Raw genomic sequence first — 21,565 nt, forward strand, 5'->3', positions numbered from 1 at the left:
TTTTAGATTTAGATGTAGTATTTATGTAGTATTTTTGGACATCTACAAAGGCATGACATGTTATGTTTTAAATCTAGAAAGCAGTGCATCTCGAAAATATTTGATTTACGTACGTAGCTTTTGTAATAATATGTAAATTTTTTACGCGTATGAAAACTAGGTCTAGAAAATTGATATGTTGTCAAAATTAACGCATATAAAAATAAAATTGAAACTTACTTCTTTTGTAAAAAGACATGGGCGCTAATATACATAACATAAAGCTGTTTATATATATCTAGTAGATAACATAATAATTGATACACAATAATTTGAATTATAAATTTTTAAATTCAAACGAATAGGTATATAGTTATAATATTTAAAAAAATGAACTCGGGTGACCTTTACAAAAGCAATCCAATTAAAAAAATATGCAGTAGATAATTTTTATTTCAATGTACTGTACGAATAATGCATTTTGCACGTGTTATTTTTTGTGATAATCATTTTAATTTGTCACACGTTTCTTGTTTTTTATTTGCTTTTTATAACTAATCTAAATTGAAGCGTTTGAAAAAAAAATGCTTTCATTATGTTTAATCGATGTTTTTTTTTACTTAAAGCAACTATTCAATTAAAGTAATTATTTTTGCCAATTAATATCATAATATTAAATAATAAGTTGACGTGTGATTGAACGATATTTTCAATCCTACTAATATTATAAATGCGAAAGTTTGTGAGGATGTGTGTGTGTGTGTGTGTGTGTTTGTTACTCTTTCACGTAAATTCTACTGAACTGATTACGATGAAATTTAGCATACATATAGAGGGTAACTTGGATTAACACATAGGATAGGTTTTATCCCGGAAATCCCACGGGAACGGGAGATATGCGGGTTTTTCTTTGAAAACGCGGGCGAAGCCGCGGGCGGAAATAATAATAAATAATTATAGAACCTTTAACTGAAATTAATATAATTTCTTAAAAACAATATGCATTTATTATTTAGTTTTGAACAATGCATGTAGGTAGCTATCATAGTACAGCTATCATAGGTAGCTATCACAGGTAGCTATAATGTACATTATAATAATATATTCATTGCCTTTTGAAAGTAGCTTTGGGAATATCATAATATGGTATTTCGACTTTCCAACGCTAACAGACCCGAAACCCTAAGGGACTTAAACAATATAATATGTACATCTTATAGTTAGGTCATAGCTGTTATGTAAATCAAGATTTAATTCGTGTGGAGACTAAACAGTAATTTTATTTAATTATTTATTTATTTTAAGCATAATTAATATTGAAAAGATAATCCATATAAGGATGTATTGACCCATTGTACGCACCACTTTCCTCACAAATAGGCTTTTTTGTCCTAACCTACCGCAATAATTGATTGTATTGAAAATAAACTGTGCGTGTAAATGGTAGTTCTTTCTTTATCATCGAGAGTTGTCGCATTCCTTTTATGTTTTTGTAAAATAAGTGTTTATTTAACAAAAACACTTTTTTACACGCTATTAGCTTCACCTGTATGTTTGTATGTTTGTAACCGACTTCTTTGGGCGCGATTTTGACCCACTTTAAACGGCCAGATTTCGTTCAAACTTTGTAGATTTATTGAGGACCGATGACAATACACTAATTTGATAAAATTTTCTATTTTTTAGTTCGGTTTTCTATAAAAAGCGTGTTTTTTTAGTTTTATCAAACTAATATTATTATACTTACATATTGGATCGATAATTGTGAGAACTACAGTCACTCGTATAAAATAATTTTAACACAAAATAACTTGTTTAACTAACTTATTTTTATTTAATGAAATAAAATTTATCTTTATTGTGAAAACCCGTTATCAAGTGATGCGCATGCTACGACTACATTATAAAAAAACCTGTTTCCATAAAATGTGATTGATTTGACCACCAGTATCTATATAATTAAATATTCAAATTTTACCCTTCATTCAATAACAACATCGAAGTTCAATCGATAGCCGACAAAGAAATTCTGCAATGACACAGATTAAGGTCACATTTTATAAGTATTAGAATGGAAAATATATATTTGAAAAACAATATATTAAAAGAAAGTGTAATATAAAACAACGTATAACATCCTCTCTTGTATCAAAATATGTCCAAAATAATTATTTTTCGATTAAAAGCAATGCTCACCTTATTTGTTTATTGTTTTAAAAATATTTAATATCAAATTAAAAACAGCCATAACGAAACTACTATTCACAAAAAATCAATTGAAGCCAAACAGTGGTCTTCTTTATCCCAATCATAAATGGCGTCATTTACCATCTAATTACATAGAAGAATATTTAATTTTACCGTCACCCTATCTATTTTTTAAATATGCGTCCAAATAAAGATACATAATATAATAAATTATCTAGCTTATAGCTATTTACCTAATCATTAAGCTTATAAAATTACCTTTTAACATAAATTATTGTTGCTACATTGTCACTACAATAACCTCACGGAATTTTAATTAATGTTTGAATATTCCTTTAATTAATTGTTTCCTTTATTCTTGCATATTAAGTTGCTAAATGATTATTAAAGGCATGCCTTTGATTAATAAGATTATCATTTAACGCTCCATTAGCGCATTATGATAGATATTATTTAAAATTAAAAGTCCCATTACTTGTATACAATCCATTATAATTAAATTAATTTTATTTGACTGTCTGTTTAGTCAACCACTCATTATTAACACGTTTTTATTAACTTCACCTACATACAAACATACATGTTTGTATGTAACCGACATGATCGGGTGTAGATGAGACTTCTTTAGACTTAATTTTAAACCACTTTAAACGGACAAATTTAATTCAAACTTTGAACACATCAATACAAGGATCAGTGACAATTTGGTGCAATGCAATAATTCCATGACTTTAAGCGTGTTTTTTTTTATTTTATTAATTTTTTTATAACTAAATAGTTAAATACCTATTTTAATTATTTTGTTATTTAGTTAAACATAACAAATAGTTACTTCGAAACTAATGCCGGCAATTAATGAAAAAAATAATGAACCAATCTCCTAATGTAAGTGCGTAAAACCATAAACAAAAATAAAAACGTGTGCAAAGTTCATATTATTTTTTTAATTTCCATCTAGTGTGTAAAATGATAAAATGTTACTTGATGTTCTTTAAAAAAACTGGTCGCTGTTTTGTGTTTGTTTTTTGTTTTATTTAATTTTTATTAGATTCTCTCATTTTTTTAGAAGATACCTAATTTAAAAAATGGTATTTAAATCCCGCATGTGCGAATTATCAACAGCCTTTGCCAGGCGATAATATTATCACAATATTATTTTGTGTTTCCGTAAATTCATATAATGGCATTTGAAAACATTTTTTCCCTCCAAATTGGTCAATTTGACGACAAGGAAATCGTAGGTAATAGTTTGATTCATGCCAAATGATTGATAATAACTTGTGAGTCATGATTTTTTATACATAAAGCCTACTTAGTTGAGTTTGTTTATTCTCTGCGATAAAGTTATCTAAGCATATTAATTCTAGTAAATTTGTTTCTTTTTCGATTAATATTTTTTTGAAAGTAGTGTGAACTAAAAATTTAAGAAATCAGTTATCTCCAACCCGCTTTAGATGTTTCTCATTAACAACAAGATTTTTTTTTTAATTTAGTTTATTACATAGTTCGGATTTCTCGTAACTAAATAAAAGTCCGGATAATATTATATACCTACAACTAATTCTAAATATTACACCTGAATCTTGTTTATGTAATATAAACAAATATTTGTTATTTTGTTTTACAACATATTTCGCTTCTTTGCCTTTCTCTCCGTGGATGCCTGGCAGAGATCACTGCATAGTGATAAGGCCGCCCTTTGTGCTGTTATTTAATTTATTATTGTAACCTTTATGTACATTTGGTTTCTTGCACAATAAAGTGTTAAATCCATACTAATATTATAAATGCGTAAGTAACTCTGTCTGTCTGTCTGTTACTCAATCACGCCTTAACTACTGAACCAATTTGCATGAAATTTGGTATAGAGATATTTTGATACCCGAGAAAGGACATAGGCTACTTTTTATCCCGGGAAATAGGATAGGTTAGGTATCCCGGAAATCCCACGGGAACGGGAACTATGCGGGTTTTTCTTTGACTGCGCGGGCGAAGCTGCGGGTGGAAAGCTAGTAAATATATAAATATTTTAAAATGAATTATTTATTGACAGGTACATGTGAAATTCTCGGCCGACGCCGGGCTGTCCCCGTGATATATGTACGAGGATCTCACTATGAAGTCGGATATGATGTGGTAAGTTATTTTTAACCGACTTCAAAAAAAGGAGGAGGTTATCAATTCGGCCGATATAATTTTTTTGTATGTAGGTATGTACACCGATTACTCCGAGGTTTCTTAACCGATTTACGTGATTCTTTTTTTGATGCGGGATGGTGTCGAATTGGTCCCATAAAAATTTTATTCGGATAGGCCCAGTAGTTTTTATATTATGAGCATTTTTGTCTGTACTCGATGACTTAAAAATAGCACATCTAAATACATAATATGTAGTAATTAATAATATCAAATCTTTTTTATTTATTACTTTTCCGTTTTTGAAGTCGGTTGTTTTTAACGCAGTTATTTTTATATAACTACTAACTTGGTATAAGAATAGTACAATACTGCATTTTTATTAACCGACTTCAAAAAAAGAAGCAGTTTCTCGATTCAGCCGGTATATTTTATTTTTCATTTGAAAGAAAACTATGATAATACTTTTAATCCGAATCAGGTTGAGGTTCTCTGTATGTGTCTTTAATATTTATACAAAACTGAAAATACTAATAACAGATACTTAGATACACTACGGAATTAGAATATGGGTAGTATTTAAACGAGTGACTGTAAATTAAAGTTTTAGTTATCAAAAATAATTAATTGGGGTAACAGAATTACTAAGTGAGCGACTGACTGCGAGCGATGAAAAATTAATAGATCAGCAACTAACAAACATTAATTTGCGTTACATAAAATACAAAATGAGCAGCTTCATAATATTTGAGCGACCTAATATTAATTGTTTGAGTGACAAAATTACTACGTCTTGTATTATATTCATTATTTGGCATATGATTTATATATACTGAGTGGCATTTTATCTTAATCGAGGTATTTCGAATTGAAAAATCACTTTGAAAAATACTATAATGGACAGAGTAAGTACCTACTATCAGTTCAATTTGTTTTTGAAAGTTTTATCAAATAACTATTTGAACAATTTATTCTAGAGTTTTTAGTCGCTCTAGATGAGCGTAATTTAGTCGCTCACTTAGTAATCTATTCGCTCAACTAGTAATTTAGTCGCTCATATAGTAATGTAATCACACAGTTAGAATTCTAATATTTCAAATGGATTAATCACAATCCTCCTTTAGTACACTCAATCTGTATTTTATTATCAACTAATATTCGTTGCTTGTTTAGTTTATTTGTCGATTACTCAAATTCATACCGCTCAAGTTATTAAATCAGTATCTCATAATCAGTCGCTCACTTTATTTTCAGTCACTCGTTTTATTATTCCCCTCAGAATATCCATCGTTTTTGGGAACTACAATGAAATACCTATACGCATATTAATAGTTCCTTATAGTTATCAACTACCTAGGTAGTTGTTTCTTGATGCAATCATACTTAATATTAGTCTTTAAACTTTCCGTACTAGGACTTTTTAATCCTTCATCAAGGAACCCAGGAGCTTCAGATAATTGTGTTTACGCATACCAATAAGTCAAGACCTTCAAAATTTTAACAGTGACCTGAGTTCTAAAACTTGATTTATATTAGTTTCAGAGCGCATGTCACTTTTTTATATTTGTAGCAATATAAAAAGTATTTTTATGTATAAAATATCTTTAAGTGCGCTATAAAACACTTAAAATAAGTTAGCCTATAAATAACCTTCATTTATTTAATAAATAGATATATGCATATTTAACTATATAAGTGAAACCAAAAAAAATATTTGTTCTTAAACTTTGCATTCAATTTAAGGTATAAAAATTTTAACATAGGTATACTAATATGATTGTGTATTTTCATTAATAATACTTATAAATAAATCTCAACAAATTCTCGCTCATGAAATAACCATGAGTAGGTATATACCTATCACAAAAACAATAAAAATACAGGGAAATACGGTATAATAAATAATTATAATTAATTATCTAACAAACATTAATTTGCGTTACATAAAATACAAAATGAGCAGCTTCATAATATTTGAGCGACCTAATATTAATTGTTTGAGTGACAAAATTACTACGTCTTGTATTATATTCATTATTTGGCATATGATTTATATATACTGAGTGGCATTTTATCTTAATCGAGGTATTTCGAATTGAAAAATCACTTTGAAAAATACTATAATGGACAGAGTAAGTACCTACTATCAGTTCAATTTGTTTTTGAAAGTTTTATCAAATAACTATTTGAACAATTTATTCTAGAGTTTTTAGTCGCTCTAGATGAGCGTAATTTAGTCGCTCACTTAGTAATCTATTCGCTCAACTAGTAATTTAGTCGCTCATATAGTAATGTAATCACACAGTTAGAATTCTAATATTTCAAATGGATTAATCACAATCCTCCTTTAGTACACTCAATCTGTATTTTATTATCAACTAATATTCGTTGCTTGTTTAGTTTATTTGTCGATTACTCAAATTCATACCGCTCAAGTTATTAAATCAGTATCTCATAATCAGTCGCTCACTTTATTTTCAGTCACTCGTTTTATTATTCCCCTCAGAATATCCATCGTTTTTGGGAACTACAATGAAATACCTATACGCATATTAATAGTTCCTTATAGTTATCAACTACCTAGGTAGTTGTTTCTTGATGCAATCATACTTAATATTAGTCTTTAAACTTTCCGTACTAGGACTTTTTAATCCTTCATCAAGGAACCCAGGAGCTTCAGATAATTGTGTTTACGCATACCAATAAGTCAAGACCTTCAAAATTTTAACAGTGACCTGAGTTCTAAAACTTGATTTATATTAGTTTCAGAGCGCATGTCACTTTTTTATATTTGTAGCAATATAAAAAGTATTTTTATGTATAAAATATCTTTAAGTGCGCTATAAAACACTTAAAATAAGTTAGCCTATAAATAACCTTCATTTATTTAATAAATAGATATATGCATATTTAACTATATAAGTGAAACCAAAAAAAATATTTGTTCTTAAACTTTGCATTCAATTTAAGGTATAAAAATTTTAACATAGGTATACTAATATGATTGTGTATTTTCATTAATAATACTTATAAATAAATCTCAACAAATTCTCGCTCATGAAATAACCATGAGTAGGTATATACCTATCACAAAAACAATAAAAATACAGGGAAATACGGTATAATAAATAATTATAATTAATTATCTAGTTACGTACTTAAACTTTTTGTTAATTTTCAATTAAGTAAAAAAACTGTAATGACACGCTTTGTATTGTATACGGATATAATAAAAAAAAAAATGAATGAATGTAAGTATATAAAAATTCTAAAATACTAATCAACATTAATAGGTGCGGAAAACTTGGTATTGTAACAGGCTAATTGCATTTAAAAACAAAAGGAACCGTCCAGTGTTTTTATTACCTATAACCAAAAAATAATACTCTGTAGTGATGGCCCTCTGTGAAAAAATAGTTATAAAAATGCTCTGAGACCATTCACGAGTTCCACTAACCTTAACCGATCAATGGATCAGTCCTTAATACTTTAAATAGGTATAAATCACGCGCAATTTATTCACGAAGGGACATTTTAAATCAAAAACAATTACCTTTTGTGTAGGACTTTGTTCACAGTCATTATACACTTATCTAATCATTATTTAGCATGTTTAAGTGTATCTAATGTCAGGAAAACCTTGAGGCAAGTCAAATAAATAGCAAAATTAGGAACAAGACATTTTCCTCTTTGTTGGAGGTCCATATAAATTTGCGGTAACCAATACGGAAGGTACTCGCTAAAATGTTTATGGCCACGGTTGATGGAAAAAAGTTTTCTAACGCCGAAAAGTTTTGGGGATCTGGTTCTCAGAATATCTAATACATTATCTATATTCGCTGAAAGTACATGTTAACACGTTTTTATTAGTTTCACCTGTATGTTTGTATGTATCCGACATGTTTGTAATCGACTCCTTGAGACTAGATCATCTACTTTAAACTGACAAATTTAATTCAAACTTTGTACACTTCAAGATCATTGTGACCATCAAGATCTTGTCTACACCAATACTTTAAAAAAGAAAGCTATAATTTTAAAGAATTGGTGTAGTATGAACATGATTAAATATATTTGAACTTGCCTATAAAAGTAATATTCACACACTCATCACGAAATTTCAAAAACCGCTGAACGTATAATGGTGAAATCTGGTAGGAAGATAGTTTGTAGTTGTACCCATGGTTGTACCTAGCAAAAATGTTGTTGTTAAAATTATTTACATTAGGCAAATATAGATGGCGCTCAGTCCTTTAACATCAAAACAAGCTATAATAATCATGTATCATCATCACTAGACACGATAAATCTATTTTCTATTTATTATAGAATTCTAGAGAATACGCTACGTATGTTCCATACAATGATATCATGGAGGGCTAAAATAATTTACACAAAGCTACAACAGATGGCTGGATGGATGAATATGCCCTCTTAAATCACGCTATCGAAATGAAATCTCAATAAGATATAACGACCCTCACTCTGGGTACTGATTCGTGCAGTGAAGTAGGTTTGGTTCTTTCATAATTTTTGGGGAACCTGTACTTATGTACGGGTTCTAGATAATGAACATTATATCAGAAATTACTAATTTCAAATGAGAAATAAGCACAAATTTCCTCTATATATAATATACAATATATTAATGGACTTGTTGCGACTAAAGAAATATTTTTAATACAGCTGATATCCTTAGTGTACCGGCATAATTTATATAAAACTAGTGTTCCGCCCCGGCTTCACCCGTGGTACATATTTCGCAATAAAAGGTAGCCTATGTCCTTTCTCGGGTATCAAAATATCTCCATACCAAATTTCATGCAAATTGGTTCAGTAGTTTAGTTAACTTAATTTGTTTATTTGCCAATTACTTTTGCTATAATTTATAAGCCTAGCCGTATTCATCGACAGATGGGACAGCAATGTCTTGAGACATTGGATCAAATACATGTCTCAAGCAGATCGTAAATAGATATTTCTTTTATAACTAATTTTGATAACTGAGTAGATTTTGTAATTGTTATTAAATTTATTGTATAAATTAATACTAACATTTTAAGGTACCTATAGGTACTAACAACTTGTATACGTAGTATATTATTATTAGTCTGTGCTAACAACTATATGGATGTAAATTTGATTTAAATTAAATAAATAAATAATCCTTTTTCAGGGGCGAACCTTTTCATCGCTCATCAAAGATTTCATAGCGACTTACGCTAATCTCCGTGACTTCGAGAAGGAATACAAAACGGAGCCGGGCAAGCAGGCGTATGAGAAAACATTGGCTAATATGAAGGAACGGTATCCTTATTATGTGAAGGAAATGCAGGGAATTGCTGATGGTGCTAAAGTGCCCTTCCAACAGGTTGGTTTAAATCATTCATATTTTGTTACCTAGTTATGTATCTATAAATAAAGCCATACAATAATGATTCAGAGGCTAATAGGATGTAAAACTATATTCATGAATTTCTTATGTGTTCGAAAGTCGTACAGACTACTGCAGTATCTAATTACGTTGAATTGTAATTCAATACTATGTTTAGTAGGATATTGCACGTTTTTCACTACAATATGCACTTGGCATTACGGATTTACAGAATAATATATTTTATAGGTAATAGGTATTAGGTCGGTACCACGTTTCAATTGACAAAAGAAAAGAAAAAAAAAATTTTTATAAAACCGATGATCGAGATTTAATCATAACGACAAAATTTATACCCTTGTTTACATTTTATCTTCCGCGCTGTTTCAACTCATAAGTAGGTTGCTATAAGATATGTATATCGAGATGATAGATGTACCTAATAACGAAAGCACTAAACCGTGGAACACGTACCTACCTAATTAATATTTGTAGTCTGTAATAATTCCTGTAAAGTAAATGGAAATGGTGGCAACTAATGATATTGATCTCAATAACAAGATAATTAGTAATTACACTTATATTGCAGATTAATTCATTAAAAGATTAATTAGAACCGAGGGGAATGTTAAATTTCTAATGAACTTTGAGCGTTATTTACATTAGAACTAATTAAAAGCGGTCTATTGATTCGGTATTCAAGAATGAACGAATTTCTACTTGAATGGAAGATTAGGAAAATTTTAGTCACTTTATATAGGGCTAAGACTTACGTTCATAAATAAAAATACCTTATAATTATTTTTGTAATAGGTAGGTTCCTACTATCGATCAGTTAATACTCTTTTAAACATTAAAACAATCAGATATATAAGCGATGATTATTTAGAGATGATAAAAGTGCGGCCACATTTTCCGGATTTAGGGATCTTTTCCCAATAACCAGTAGGTACCTACTATATTTCTTACCTGTTATTTCTTTTTCAGCTATTCCTGCTGCAGTTAGATGATATTATTGGAACAATCAATGACAACCACATCCCAAGAAACGATACTGGTGGATGCAGCTCCATTGGAATAGTCAAGAGTGCCAACGAAGTAAATATCTTTTTTATCCTACAATCTGCTTTTCATACATTAAGTGCTTGTAAACTACTGAAATTAATTCCATAACTTCTGTATTGTAAATATGAGAGTAGGTATCTATACAATACAATTAAATTAAATACAATACAACTGTACCTTATATTAACTTTTACATGCTAAAGAGCCGTTTATTAAACCCACATCACACATGTATGTTGCTGCTGGCGAAAAAATTTTTAAAAATATGTTGTCACACGTATTTTATCGTATTACTTAAATCAAAATTAATTTACCACAATTTTCACACAATATCTACTCCAAAATTTAAAAATTTTCCTCATTATCCACCATCTTTTCGGATGATAAACCAGAATATTTTTAGCTAATAATGTTCAATTTTGCAGGCTGTTTTAGCGCATACCGAAGATGCTTTCAGTGAGACCCTGAATCATTTCTACATAATGTCAGCTCATATCATCCCAACTCAAGAAGATAGAGATCTTGGTGTAAGTTTTTTTTTCTACTAATTATTAGTTTAAGACCTAATACATTTTAACTAAGTACTATATTTTCTTGGTACACTGGTGATCAGTTTCTTCCCAATTATAAAAAAAACAAATGTTACACCATATCTCAATAATTTTATCGGCCATGGATTTTAAAATAGAAGTGAAAAAATGTTGCTGCTGGGTAAGAAGTCATTTAAGGTTCATAAGGTTTTCTTTTAAAGCAACTACGAAAATTCTCAATAGCCGCCAATTAAAGTTCTTCTATATGAGTATCTAACTACCACATTTATTAATATAAAACAATAATTGAACAGGCCGTGGAAGAGAAATTCGCATCCCTATGCTACGCCGGCCACATGCCAGGCTATACGATGGGATTCAATGAAAACGGTCTAGTCTTCTCCATCAACACTCTAAGCCCAATGATTTTGAAACCTGGAAATACTCGTAAGTGCCCCCCTTTCCTTAAAAAAAATATATTTTTAAATTTTGATTAATCAAGTCCCATGTGTAATATAAATAGAATGATTTAGACATCTTTCTGTTCACAAACTGCAATTTAAAATAATGAAAGAAGAAATTAAATTTTAGCAATTCTATCAAAAGTTACATTTTCCTATGAATACCTGCCTATCTGGAGAAAAGGAAAGTTCTTCCTCCTTTCTTCTATACCATCGATAACCCCTATAATATGCTATATTATAAAAGAATACTTAAATTCCAGCAAGGACATTCATCACGCGAGCTCTGCTGACTGCAAAGAACTTCGAAGACGCAAAAAAGATCCTCACTGACGAAGGCCTGGGGGCCGGCAACGGTTGCTCCGTCAACATGATATGGACAGATGAAAACGGGGAACGAAGCCTGTATAACGTGGAGATGGCTCCAGATCTAACATCTGACAGGTCCCTGCTGAATATCAAGAAGTTCGAAAACGATGTACTGATCCATACCAACAAGTGAGTAACGTTCCATAAACCTAATTTACCAATATGATCGACCTATGTCTGCTAAATAACGACATCCTGATTTTGTCCATTTGACATCCAAGTTATATTAAGAATTCATCCCTGTTTGTATTTCCATAACAAGAACAAAATGAGAAATATTTTAATAATAGAAACAAATTGATCTTGAAGGGGATTCTGACCTAAGTCTTTTTGCAACGCTTAGTCTCTCGGCCACCAATGATCCCGCCTGTTGCTTGTTGATCCACCAGCAATCTATGAATACTATTCGAGTTAAAAAAACAGTTCACTTATACTAGAATGCAATCAGCATCTTGTCATATACTATTCTAACAACCCATTCCACAACGCATAATTTTTGACTAAACATTCCAAACCATCACCAGGTATTTACGCCTTCAACTAAAAGAAGTAGAAGGCCCCATTATTGACAGCAGCAACGCTCGCCTCGACGCCATTTTCAAACATCCTACACCAAAGACACGAGAGGACCTGCAAGACATATTGTCGGACACTTCTAGACAGGACTTCCAAGTATTCCAGGAACAGGATGACTCGATTATTAAAACTATCGCCGCTGGTGAGTTTAATATTGTAAAAAGGCTGATAATATTTATTATTACTGTAATTACATACAGATGAAAATGGCACCAAATCCCCATTTCATCATATCTATCAGTGTTCATATTGCCCTGGAACTCACAAAACAAAGAAAACTTAAATATTTACCAATTTATTGTCATCTGTACAATTTATGTTAATTTTGAGGGTATCGATCATATTTTCACTTATGTATCCTGATAATTATTGAAAAGTATAGGTACCTCTGTAACTAAAAAAAAAAACAAAAAATAAACTGCACAAAATTCGACTTAGCGGTATTTTTGCAAAAAACTTACAGTTGAATGTGCTAAAAACTTAAACAGTATTGAGAAATCGTCATTATTTTAAGGACGGCTATACACCAAAACCTAATAATCCTTATCTACATATATATACATTTAATAATCTCTTTTTTTTTAGGTGTATTTGATCTCAAAGAAAAGACATGGAACATCTACATCAACAAACCCAATGCATCAGAACCAGTTGCAATCCTACCAATTCGATTCTCTAATTTAGGAAAATAGATAAATTAATAAAAAATATCCTTAGTTTGCTAGAAGAGTGCCTTAATCTGTTTAATGTATTCTATGTTATAGTTTTCGTGTGAGATTATAATATTCCATTTACCTATAAGTAGAACATGTTTGTTGTTTTACCGTTTTAACCTTAAGTCGCCTTATTTATTTAATTATTTGTTAACGAATTAATTAAAAATAAATGAGTACTTAAGACGACAAATTGCATGCCAATAAAACCTCTTACCTAGAATTTAAAGGAATTAATTTGTAATGCTTGCCGTCCATATAAAAATAAAAAATAATCTCCATAATATTGTAGATACAGTAGGCGCGCGATAATCCGGCGCTAGCCAATCCGGCACGCTCAGTAGTCCAGCACTTCGGGACTCAGAGAGCCCGCTCTATAATCCGGCATTTTACATAGCTGAACGCCGGATTACTGAACGAAAACGTCACAAATGATGAACCTAATGAAAAATATTAATTAAATAAGTATTAAAATTACAATTTTAAAAATTGTAAAAATTGTAATTTTAATACTTATTTAATTAATATTTTAATTAATTTATGTATTTTTTTTTATATAATAAATTCAACTTAGGTACCATTTTAAATTTGAAGTCTTATTTCCTATACTAATTCGATAATCCGGCATTTCCGACAATCCGGCATAGAGGAAAAATTGCCGGTGCCGGATTAGCAAGCGCCTACTGTATTCACCAGAATTGAAATAGATTTTCTTCTCTTAGTATTTTCATTGTTGTCAAGCAAAGATAATATTTATCTATTTTTAGAAATGGATGATAGAAAAAACCTTTAAGAATTAAAAAAAAACGATGTTGCAATCTCATATATATTAAATTACATTGTTGATAACACAGTAAAAATAAAAACTGTGCTTTGTTTTAACAGAATCTCTATATTGTCTTATTTTTCGGGTTAAAATTGCCACATCTGCCTTAAGAGCGGAAGCACACGATGCGTTGCGGCGGCGGTGCGGCGCCGGAGCGGTGTCGCTGCGTCGTCTTACATAGAAATATCTGTGGCATGTCACACGATGCGCTCCGGCGCTGCACCGGACTTGTAACCACCAAGACGAGGCGGGGAGGGGTGAATGCGGTGCGACGTCGGAGCGGCACCGCTCAGTTGTTTTGCGTCACAAGGAAGGACACGCTGTGCAACGCTGCTACGACGCCGCTGCGACAGAACAACGTTACGGCGCCGCACCGCTCGTGTGCCCACTGACACGGTGAAATCTTTGCGGTGCGGCGCCGCAACGCATCGTGTGCCCCCGCCCTTAGACATTTTTCGCGAAAAATTATGATAATCGAAGAATTATTAAGTATAATAAATTGTGTGATAAATAAAGTATTTGCATTTATTTTATCTTTTATTTTCCATTATTAACATCAAATTAATGTGATATGAACACTCGACTTTGATTAATTTTCGGTTTCTTTCTGCCATATAGTGATTATTTCAGGGCAAAAAAATTGTTCTACAAAAACATTATTTCTAGAAGAAATCATTATTAAAGAAGCAATCAATCAATCTATTTTTAGTTTTTACGATATCTGGGAAAATATAATAGAACAGATAATAAATAAAACAACTGAACGTAAAGACTTACAGATCTATATAATATATTGTGACATATTCTACCTAACATTAATAGATTATGCTTTCTCATCCAGGACACATACAATAAAGTTTTTTTTATATCCCAATTAATTAATAACAAACATATAGACAATTCACTTTTTTTAGTTTATGACACGTCTAAGAATAATATGTAGGAATGTACCACACAAATACATGTATAGTATTTTATTAGAGTATAATATTCCACTAAAATGTTAACAACTAAATACTTCAAACATATATTTTTAAAAGGCAATAAAAAGCAAACTTCTACGAAATAAACCTCATAAAAGAAAAATTGAGTAAAAATTTGGTTTTTAGTTAATAAGTAGGCATTAATTTAAAGTTATAGGAAAATTATTATTTTAGGTTATTAATTGCATTCTAAATGAATATTAAAGTAAATTAGCCACATCCACACCCTCCCATTGGTGGAGGAGCCGGGCCTGATGAAGAGGGACCGAATCCTCCGAATTTCCTTGATGGTGGTTTTGGTGGTCTGAAAAAATTACATAAGCTTATTTAATATGCATGTTAGCCAGTTTGGCCACCTCCTTGGTTCAGTGGTTGACGTGAGAGCGCAGAACCTAGGGGTGCTTACTTCGATTCCCGGTGCAGACGAAGAAAAAATAATATCTCGGTCTCGGTCTGGTAGGACACAGAAGGCTGATCACCTACTTGTCCCTAAAGAAAATCGATCAGTGAAACAGATGTATAATGCATCTGCCCGTTACCCCACTAGGGGACATTGGACTTCACTTTTATGTTAGCCAGTGGTATATTAAATATGATCTATTGTGACATAAATATTGATCCTCTATGGACAAATGTTCATCTCATTGTACTAAAAATGACTTAGCTTTATTTGAATAATAATAACGTCACATAATAATTGTTAGTCATACTCAGTTAATATTCTCAAAGTTATCGTATTTATGAATCTGGTGTTATAATAAAGATCAAATGTTCAAAGGCTAGGTTGATAGATTTTGACAAACCTCTTTGTTCCTACAACATAATACTTTCAAAACAAAGTTAACCGATTAAAACATTTAAAAACACATGTGTTGATAATGTGAAATTTGCATTTTATCTGTACATGTTTTCAGATGCAGTATATTGTCTGTTATGTTTTATTCTGTAAGCAAGACATATTACTAACCCTTCTTTTGTGAAACCTACTTCAAGAATCTATATAAAGTATCTGAAGTAGATTCCAAAAAAAATATTCTTTCCTAGCTGTAACAGTATGAAAAATACATAGGCCACTTACCCACTGCCTGGTGGACGATAATCAGTCACATATTTATCCCCATGTTTACTGAAGTTTGGGTTGATCAATGTTTGGAAGCTGAAAAACAAAAATTATATTTACAAACTGTAACAAGTATTATAAATTTATAAAGTATAGAAAAAACTCAATTACGAGGCGGGACTCGAACCCGCATCCTTTCACGCCAATTCGGGGCGGATGCCAACCACCCGTAACGTGTAATGAACATTGCTGGTGCGATCAAGTAGAAAGGAACCTGCCATGTTACAAGCCAATAATAATTAGCAAGAGACTACTAAGGACCAGAGAATGTAGAGATTTATCACCTCTTGAGGCAGAGGCAAAGTTTGGGGTTTCAGCGCTATAATAGGTAATAGTATGTAACAAAAACTATTAAACCAAGCCAACCGACTGACTGATTGACTTGGTTGGTAGTGGCCTTTCAATCCAGAGAGGTTGTGCGTTCGATTCCCACCCGGGGCAAATATTTGTGTGATGAACATAGATGTTTGCTCTATGTCTGGGTGTTAATTATCTATATAAGTATTTATTTAAAATTATATATGTATGTTTATCAGCCACCTGTTTTCCTAAACACAAGTGAAAGCTTAGTATGGGATCAGATTGTGCTGTGTGTGAAAATTGTCCTGAAATATTTATTTATTAAAAAGTGATGTCTCAATATAAAGCTGTTATGACAACAATAATATAGAATGAAGCTTCTAGGGCTTGTAGGAGATTTAATCGAATCAGTTATAAATAAGAAATAACTATAATAAAATACTTACAGGTAATAAAAGAAGTAGACTATACCCCAAAACCACTTGAATGATGTGAATGGAGCTTTGTCCACCACTGTACCATCTGAAAATTTTATCACAAAAATACATAAACGTCATAAAAAAACAATTCAAATAGAAATACAACAAATTTGCATTGCAGTACATCGCTACATAGTATAAAATAAAGTACCTTTCTCAGCCCCACAAATAGATGTATATGCTTAAATCTTTAAAACTACGCAACAGATTTTGATGCGGTTTTTTTTAAACAGACAGAGTGATTCAAGAGGAAGGTTTTAGAATATAATTTAGTAGGTTTTAGACAAAGCGGGCAAAGCCGCGGGCGTGTCGCTAGAATACAATTATTTAAAATATATTGCCATGATGTATATATACATATAGGTAATGTATATTTTATGCAAAAAATAAGAAAACCTTAAAACTTATAAACTTCACACATTCGCACAAGTTTTATGGCAAAAAAATTAGTTTGCTTTCATTAAACAACTCATAAAGATTTATGAAATCGTTCCAGCTTTTCATGTATGATGCTATGACAAAAGGACACAGGGATTTCATCTATATAATGAGTGTTTTCTGTATGTCCTTAATAGAATCGTTAACTATACATTTGTTCATGTCATCTTCAGCAAATATTATGCATGTGCCCACAAGGCCTTACAGTTTATACAAGTTACAAGCAATTTGTACCAGTACAAGGACAAAGCCCGGGTGAATGGCTAGTTTTATATTTAAAGAGATAATTATTCATAAATACAATCACTGTTTCATTCGCTTATGGCTAACAAAAATAAACAAGAGCTACATTCAATTCGCATGAGATTGTTATATTAAGGTCAATCATCATTCTGCTTCAAAGTAGGTCATCATGTATATGTTGATAACAGCTAAATGCTATGCTCTTATATCATTCTAGATAGGTCAGGTGGTGGGTCAAATGACCCAAAATTTTTTCAACATGGGCCTGTAGTCTAGTACCTACAGCTAATCAATAGGAAAACAAATATTCGCATTTCGCATAGCTATTGCTTAATAATAATAATAAAAATTACGCCTAAAGATAAACTGACGTGGCTTTTATCCTTCGATACAATAATTTCTGGTTCGAAGATATTGCAAATACAAACGTATGCTTACCCTTATTCACATACACCATTTTGAAAATGTAGTCAACGTTCTCGCACTATTGGTACAAGAGGATTCTTTTGTTGGTAATTTTTCTGTTTTTATTGTTTGCTTTTTTAGACCACGAAATTCCGTACGAAAAATACTGGAACTCTAGAACATACCTAAATGTCACATCAAGGAAACATGTTTTGACAATATCTGTCATAAATAATCTTCAAACAGATAATATTAATTCTTTACTCTATGAGATATGAAAAAAAAAATAAATAAAAAATAAGCAAATAGCAATAGTTAGCGTACGGGCTAAAATCCATACTAATATTATAAATGCGAAAGTAACTCTGTCTGTCTGTCTGTTACTCAATCACGCCTGAACTACTGAACCAATTTGCACGAAATTTAGTATAGATATATTTTGATACCCGAGAAAGGACATAGGATTTATCCCGGAAATCCTACGGGAACGGGTTTTTCTCTGAAAACGCGGGCGAAGCCGCGGGCGGAAAGCTAGTACTAAGTAAGTGCTTAGTGTTTGGCACCGACTTCAAACCTATTTAATAAACAGCATATATAAATAATATGTAGATAGTTATTAATCACAGTTATTAATAATAACAAATCTTTTTTAATTCTTACTTTTCCGTTTTTGAAGTCGGTTGTTTTTAACGTAGTTATTTTTATTTAATACTTTTTAGTGTATTTTTCAACACGGATCAAACGAGCCCAAAATCAACTATAAAGTTGAGTCAATATATTACTGAGGTCCTATGGCTACCTTCCGATTCCATCATCAAATCAGCTCCATGTCATGATAATGTTTCATCGCTGTCCAATTCACATACGTATACAAAATTTCAGCTCAATCGGTTACCGGGAAGTGAATCAAAGTTACTTGATACATTTCAATTTAGTCATCGAGTACAGACAAAAATGCTCATAAAATAAAAACTACTGGGCCTATTCGAAAAAAAATTTTATAGGACCAATTCGACACCATCCCGCATCGAACAAAAAATGAATCACGTAAATCGGTTCAAAAACCTCGGAGTAATCGGTGTACATACATAAAAAAACATATCGGCCGAATTGATAACCTCCTCCTTATTTTTGAAGTCGGTTAAAAATACTGTTCTGTGTTGGTTCGTGGTTGGTTCTGTGTGTATTCAATCAACGATTAATTCTCCTAGCAATACTGAATGAAATTTTTTTTTTTGACAGCTGACACATGTTTTACGTAATGTTTATTTTTACCTCAAAATAAAACAAAATAATTGAAAAGTAAAGCATCAGCATGAAATGGATAACGTAGGAATTAGGATATTATATTGGTCCGGGAGCCAGCAGCAGATTTTATGACCAAGTTCCTCTCAAGCGGTAATTAGTAAAATGCATCAAAGTATAGTATTATGAAGCCTCGTGAACGTCAGCTGGAGCTCGGTTGGGGGGAAGAGCGGTTGTAGCCTCCCGTATCAGCTGACGGTTTTTCCACCAAGATACAGCCAGCTGACATATATATTTATCCACAGTTACATATAAGGTATCATCAGGTAAATTTTTGTTTGAGAGGAAATAACGGAAAATAAATTTTTCTTTAAATTTAACTTTCATGTTCGAGACACCAGCTGACGTATAATACACCATGTTGTAACCAGCTGACTATTTTTTTTCGTTGAGATATTGGGTTAGCTACAATTTGACAAATTTTTAGCTGAGAGGAAATGAATGAATGAATGTATTTTTTTTCGTATGTGCGTGGGAGGCACCCCCCCAACCGAGCGCCAGCTGACGTTCACGAGGCTTTATAATACTATACTCTCATGCGTCTGACGAATTATCTCTTGAGAGGAAATAGTTAACCAAATTTGCACCTGGCTCCCTAACCATATTATTTTATTGCGTTTTACTCGTAGTAAGCAATTCTCATATGACCATCTATACAAGTATAACTAAGAAAAGATATAGGTACTAGTCACATTTCTCATAGAATAATGAGTTTAAATGAATTCATTCAAACTAATAGAAGATATTTTTTTCAGATACAAAAATAAATATATGACGACATAGAAGATAAAATATAATATTATTAAGGCATAATATATACATTATAGATGTTAAATGATGGACTTGTAATATTTATGATGATCCAACTGAAATTAGTTTTGTTCATTTCTACTTTTTTATCCAACTATGAATCCAAAAATTATTTTTAAGTCAATATAATGTTATACAACATGTTTCCAAACAAGATTAAATTGGTAACTTTTGATGCTACAAACACATTATTAAAATTTTGCACATCACCTTGGGATTACTACTCGAAAGTAGCCAGTGAACAGGGTTATAAAGTTACAGAAGATGTAATAAAGGATCAGTTTTTTAAAAGCTATAGAGTCTTGTCAAAGGATTATCCTAATTTTGGGCGGGGAACAATACACTGGGATAATTGGTGGCGAAGGATAGTACATGCTACATTTAGTGACCAAATAAAAGATACAGCTGCCATAAATAGAATAGCAACCATACTAATTGAAGATTACAAGACTCCAAAATGTTGGTGCCATGCAAATGGATCATTGGAGCTTTTAAAATACCTAATAGAGAATGGTGTGACCATGGGTGTTATTTCTAATTTTGATCCACGCCTTCATGAAATATTGAGCAAAATGTCTCTGCATTCCTATTTCAAGTTTGTTTTAACGTCATATGAAGTTGGTTATAGTAAACCAGATAGAAGGATTTTTGATTCAGCTCTGAAACTTAGCTCTGAACCAGTATTGCCAAATGAATGTTTGCATATTGGGGATGATTTCAAAAAGGATTATGAAGGAGCCAAAGGGGCAGGCTGGCATGGAATTCTTGTAACAGATAATAGAAGTTCTTTAGAACAATTAAATCCAAAGCATCATTGCCACAACCTCACTGAATTGAATGAGAGATTTCAGTCAGAAAAAATATTTATTTAAGTACAGTTTGAAATGTGGATGCTAGAACGGCATACAAACAAACTAATAATGATTGTTTGAGATTTCTATATAGGTAGTTAAACTTCTTAGTGCTAGACGTAGACAAATTATTCCTATATTTGATGTACCTACTGTACCTTTAATGTTAATTTTTTGTTAGTTAGTAAGTTATATAATGTGCTCATAATCTTTATCAAAATCTTGTATTAAAATGTACACATTTTATTATAATAAATAAATAAAATATTTTGAATCATATTTAACCAATTAATTCATATATTTAATTGTTTCTATGTTTAATAAAATAATAAACTATGTTTGTTTTTTTTATGTGAAATATTTTTCTTTTTATTACTACCCAACATGAAATAAT

General features: G+C 31.3%; 3 protein-coding genes across 5 annotated transcripts in view; 2 read left to right on the forward strand and 1 right to left on the reverse strand.

Annotated features, from left to right (window-relative positions):
- t (C45 family peptidase tan) overlaps positions 1-13,700 on the forward strand; it is a 39,327-nt gene extending 25,627 nt beyond the window's left edge. For both annotated transcript variants that reach the window (XM_089698019.1, XM_089698028.1), the window contains exons 2-9: positions 4,241-4,323; positions 9,500-9,694; positions 10,685-10,795; positions 11,188-11,289; positions 11,607-11,739; positions 12,017-12,251; positions 12,647-12,840; positions 13,284-13,700. In XM_089698019.1, coding sequence (XP_089554145.1) covers positions 4,241-4,323; positions 9,500-9,694; positions 10,685-10,795; positions 11,188-11,289; positions 11,607-11,739; positions 12,017-12,251; positions 12,647-12,840; positions 13,284-13,390 — 1,160 coding nt within the window. In that variant the 3' untranslated portion in view covers positions 13,391-13,700. The remainder of the gene's footprint in view (positions 1-4,240; positions 4,324-9,499; positions 9,695-10,684; positions 10,796-11,187; positions 11,290-11,606; positions 11,740-12,016; positions 12,252-12,646; positions 12,841-13,283) is intronic.
- Positions 13,701-15,003: 1,303 nt separating this feature from the next.
- Positions 15,004-18,416, reverse strand: LOC149491472 (selenoprotein K-like). The gene is made up of 4 exons (XM_089694743.1): positions 18,239-18,416; positions 17,087-17,162; positions 16,299-16,376; positions 15,004-15,524 (listed from the first exon to the last, which is right to left on the reverse strand). The coding sequence occupies exons 1-4, from the start codon at positions 18,255-18,257 to the stop codon at positions 15,431-15,433; spliced, it is 267 nt and encodes an 88-aa protein (XP_089550869.1). The 5' UTR covers positions 18,258-18,416; the 3' UTR covers positions 15,004-15,430.
- A 1,035-nt stretch (positions 18,417-19,451) lies between these two features.
- LOC149491473 (rhythmically expressed gene 2 protein-like) lies at positions 19,452-21,410 on the forward strand. Of its 2 annotated transcripts, none has more exons than XM_089694732.1 (2): positions 19,452-19,534; positions 20,266-21,410. In XM_089694732.1, the coding sequence occupies exon 2, from the start codon at positions 20,449-20,451 to the stop codon at positions 21,190-21,192; it is 744 nt and encodes a 247-aa protein (XP_089550858.1). In that variant the 5' UTR covers positions 19,452-19,534; positions 20,266-20,448; the 3' UTR covers positions 21,193-21,410. The 2 variants fall into 2 exon arrangements, with proteins under 2 accessions (XP_089550858.1, XP_089550851.1); XM_089694725.1 differs by lacking the exon at positions 19,452-19,534 and adding an exon at positions 20,112-20,191.
- Positions 21,411-21,565: the final 155 nt, after the last annotated feature.

Source organism: Colias philodice, chromosome 1 (assembly GCF_061535455.1).
Source record: "Colias philodice isolate Cphi_HAF_F1 chromosome 1, ilColPhil1 Martin Lab GWU primary, whole genome shotgun sequence".
Classification (NCBI taxonomy): domain Eukaryota; kingdom Metazoa; phylum Arthropoda; class Insecta; order Lepidoptera; family Pieridae; genus Colias; species Colias philodice.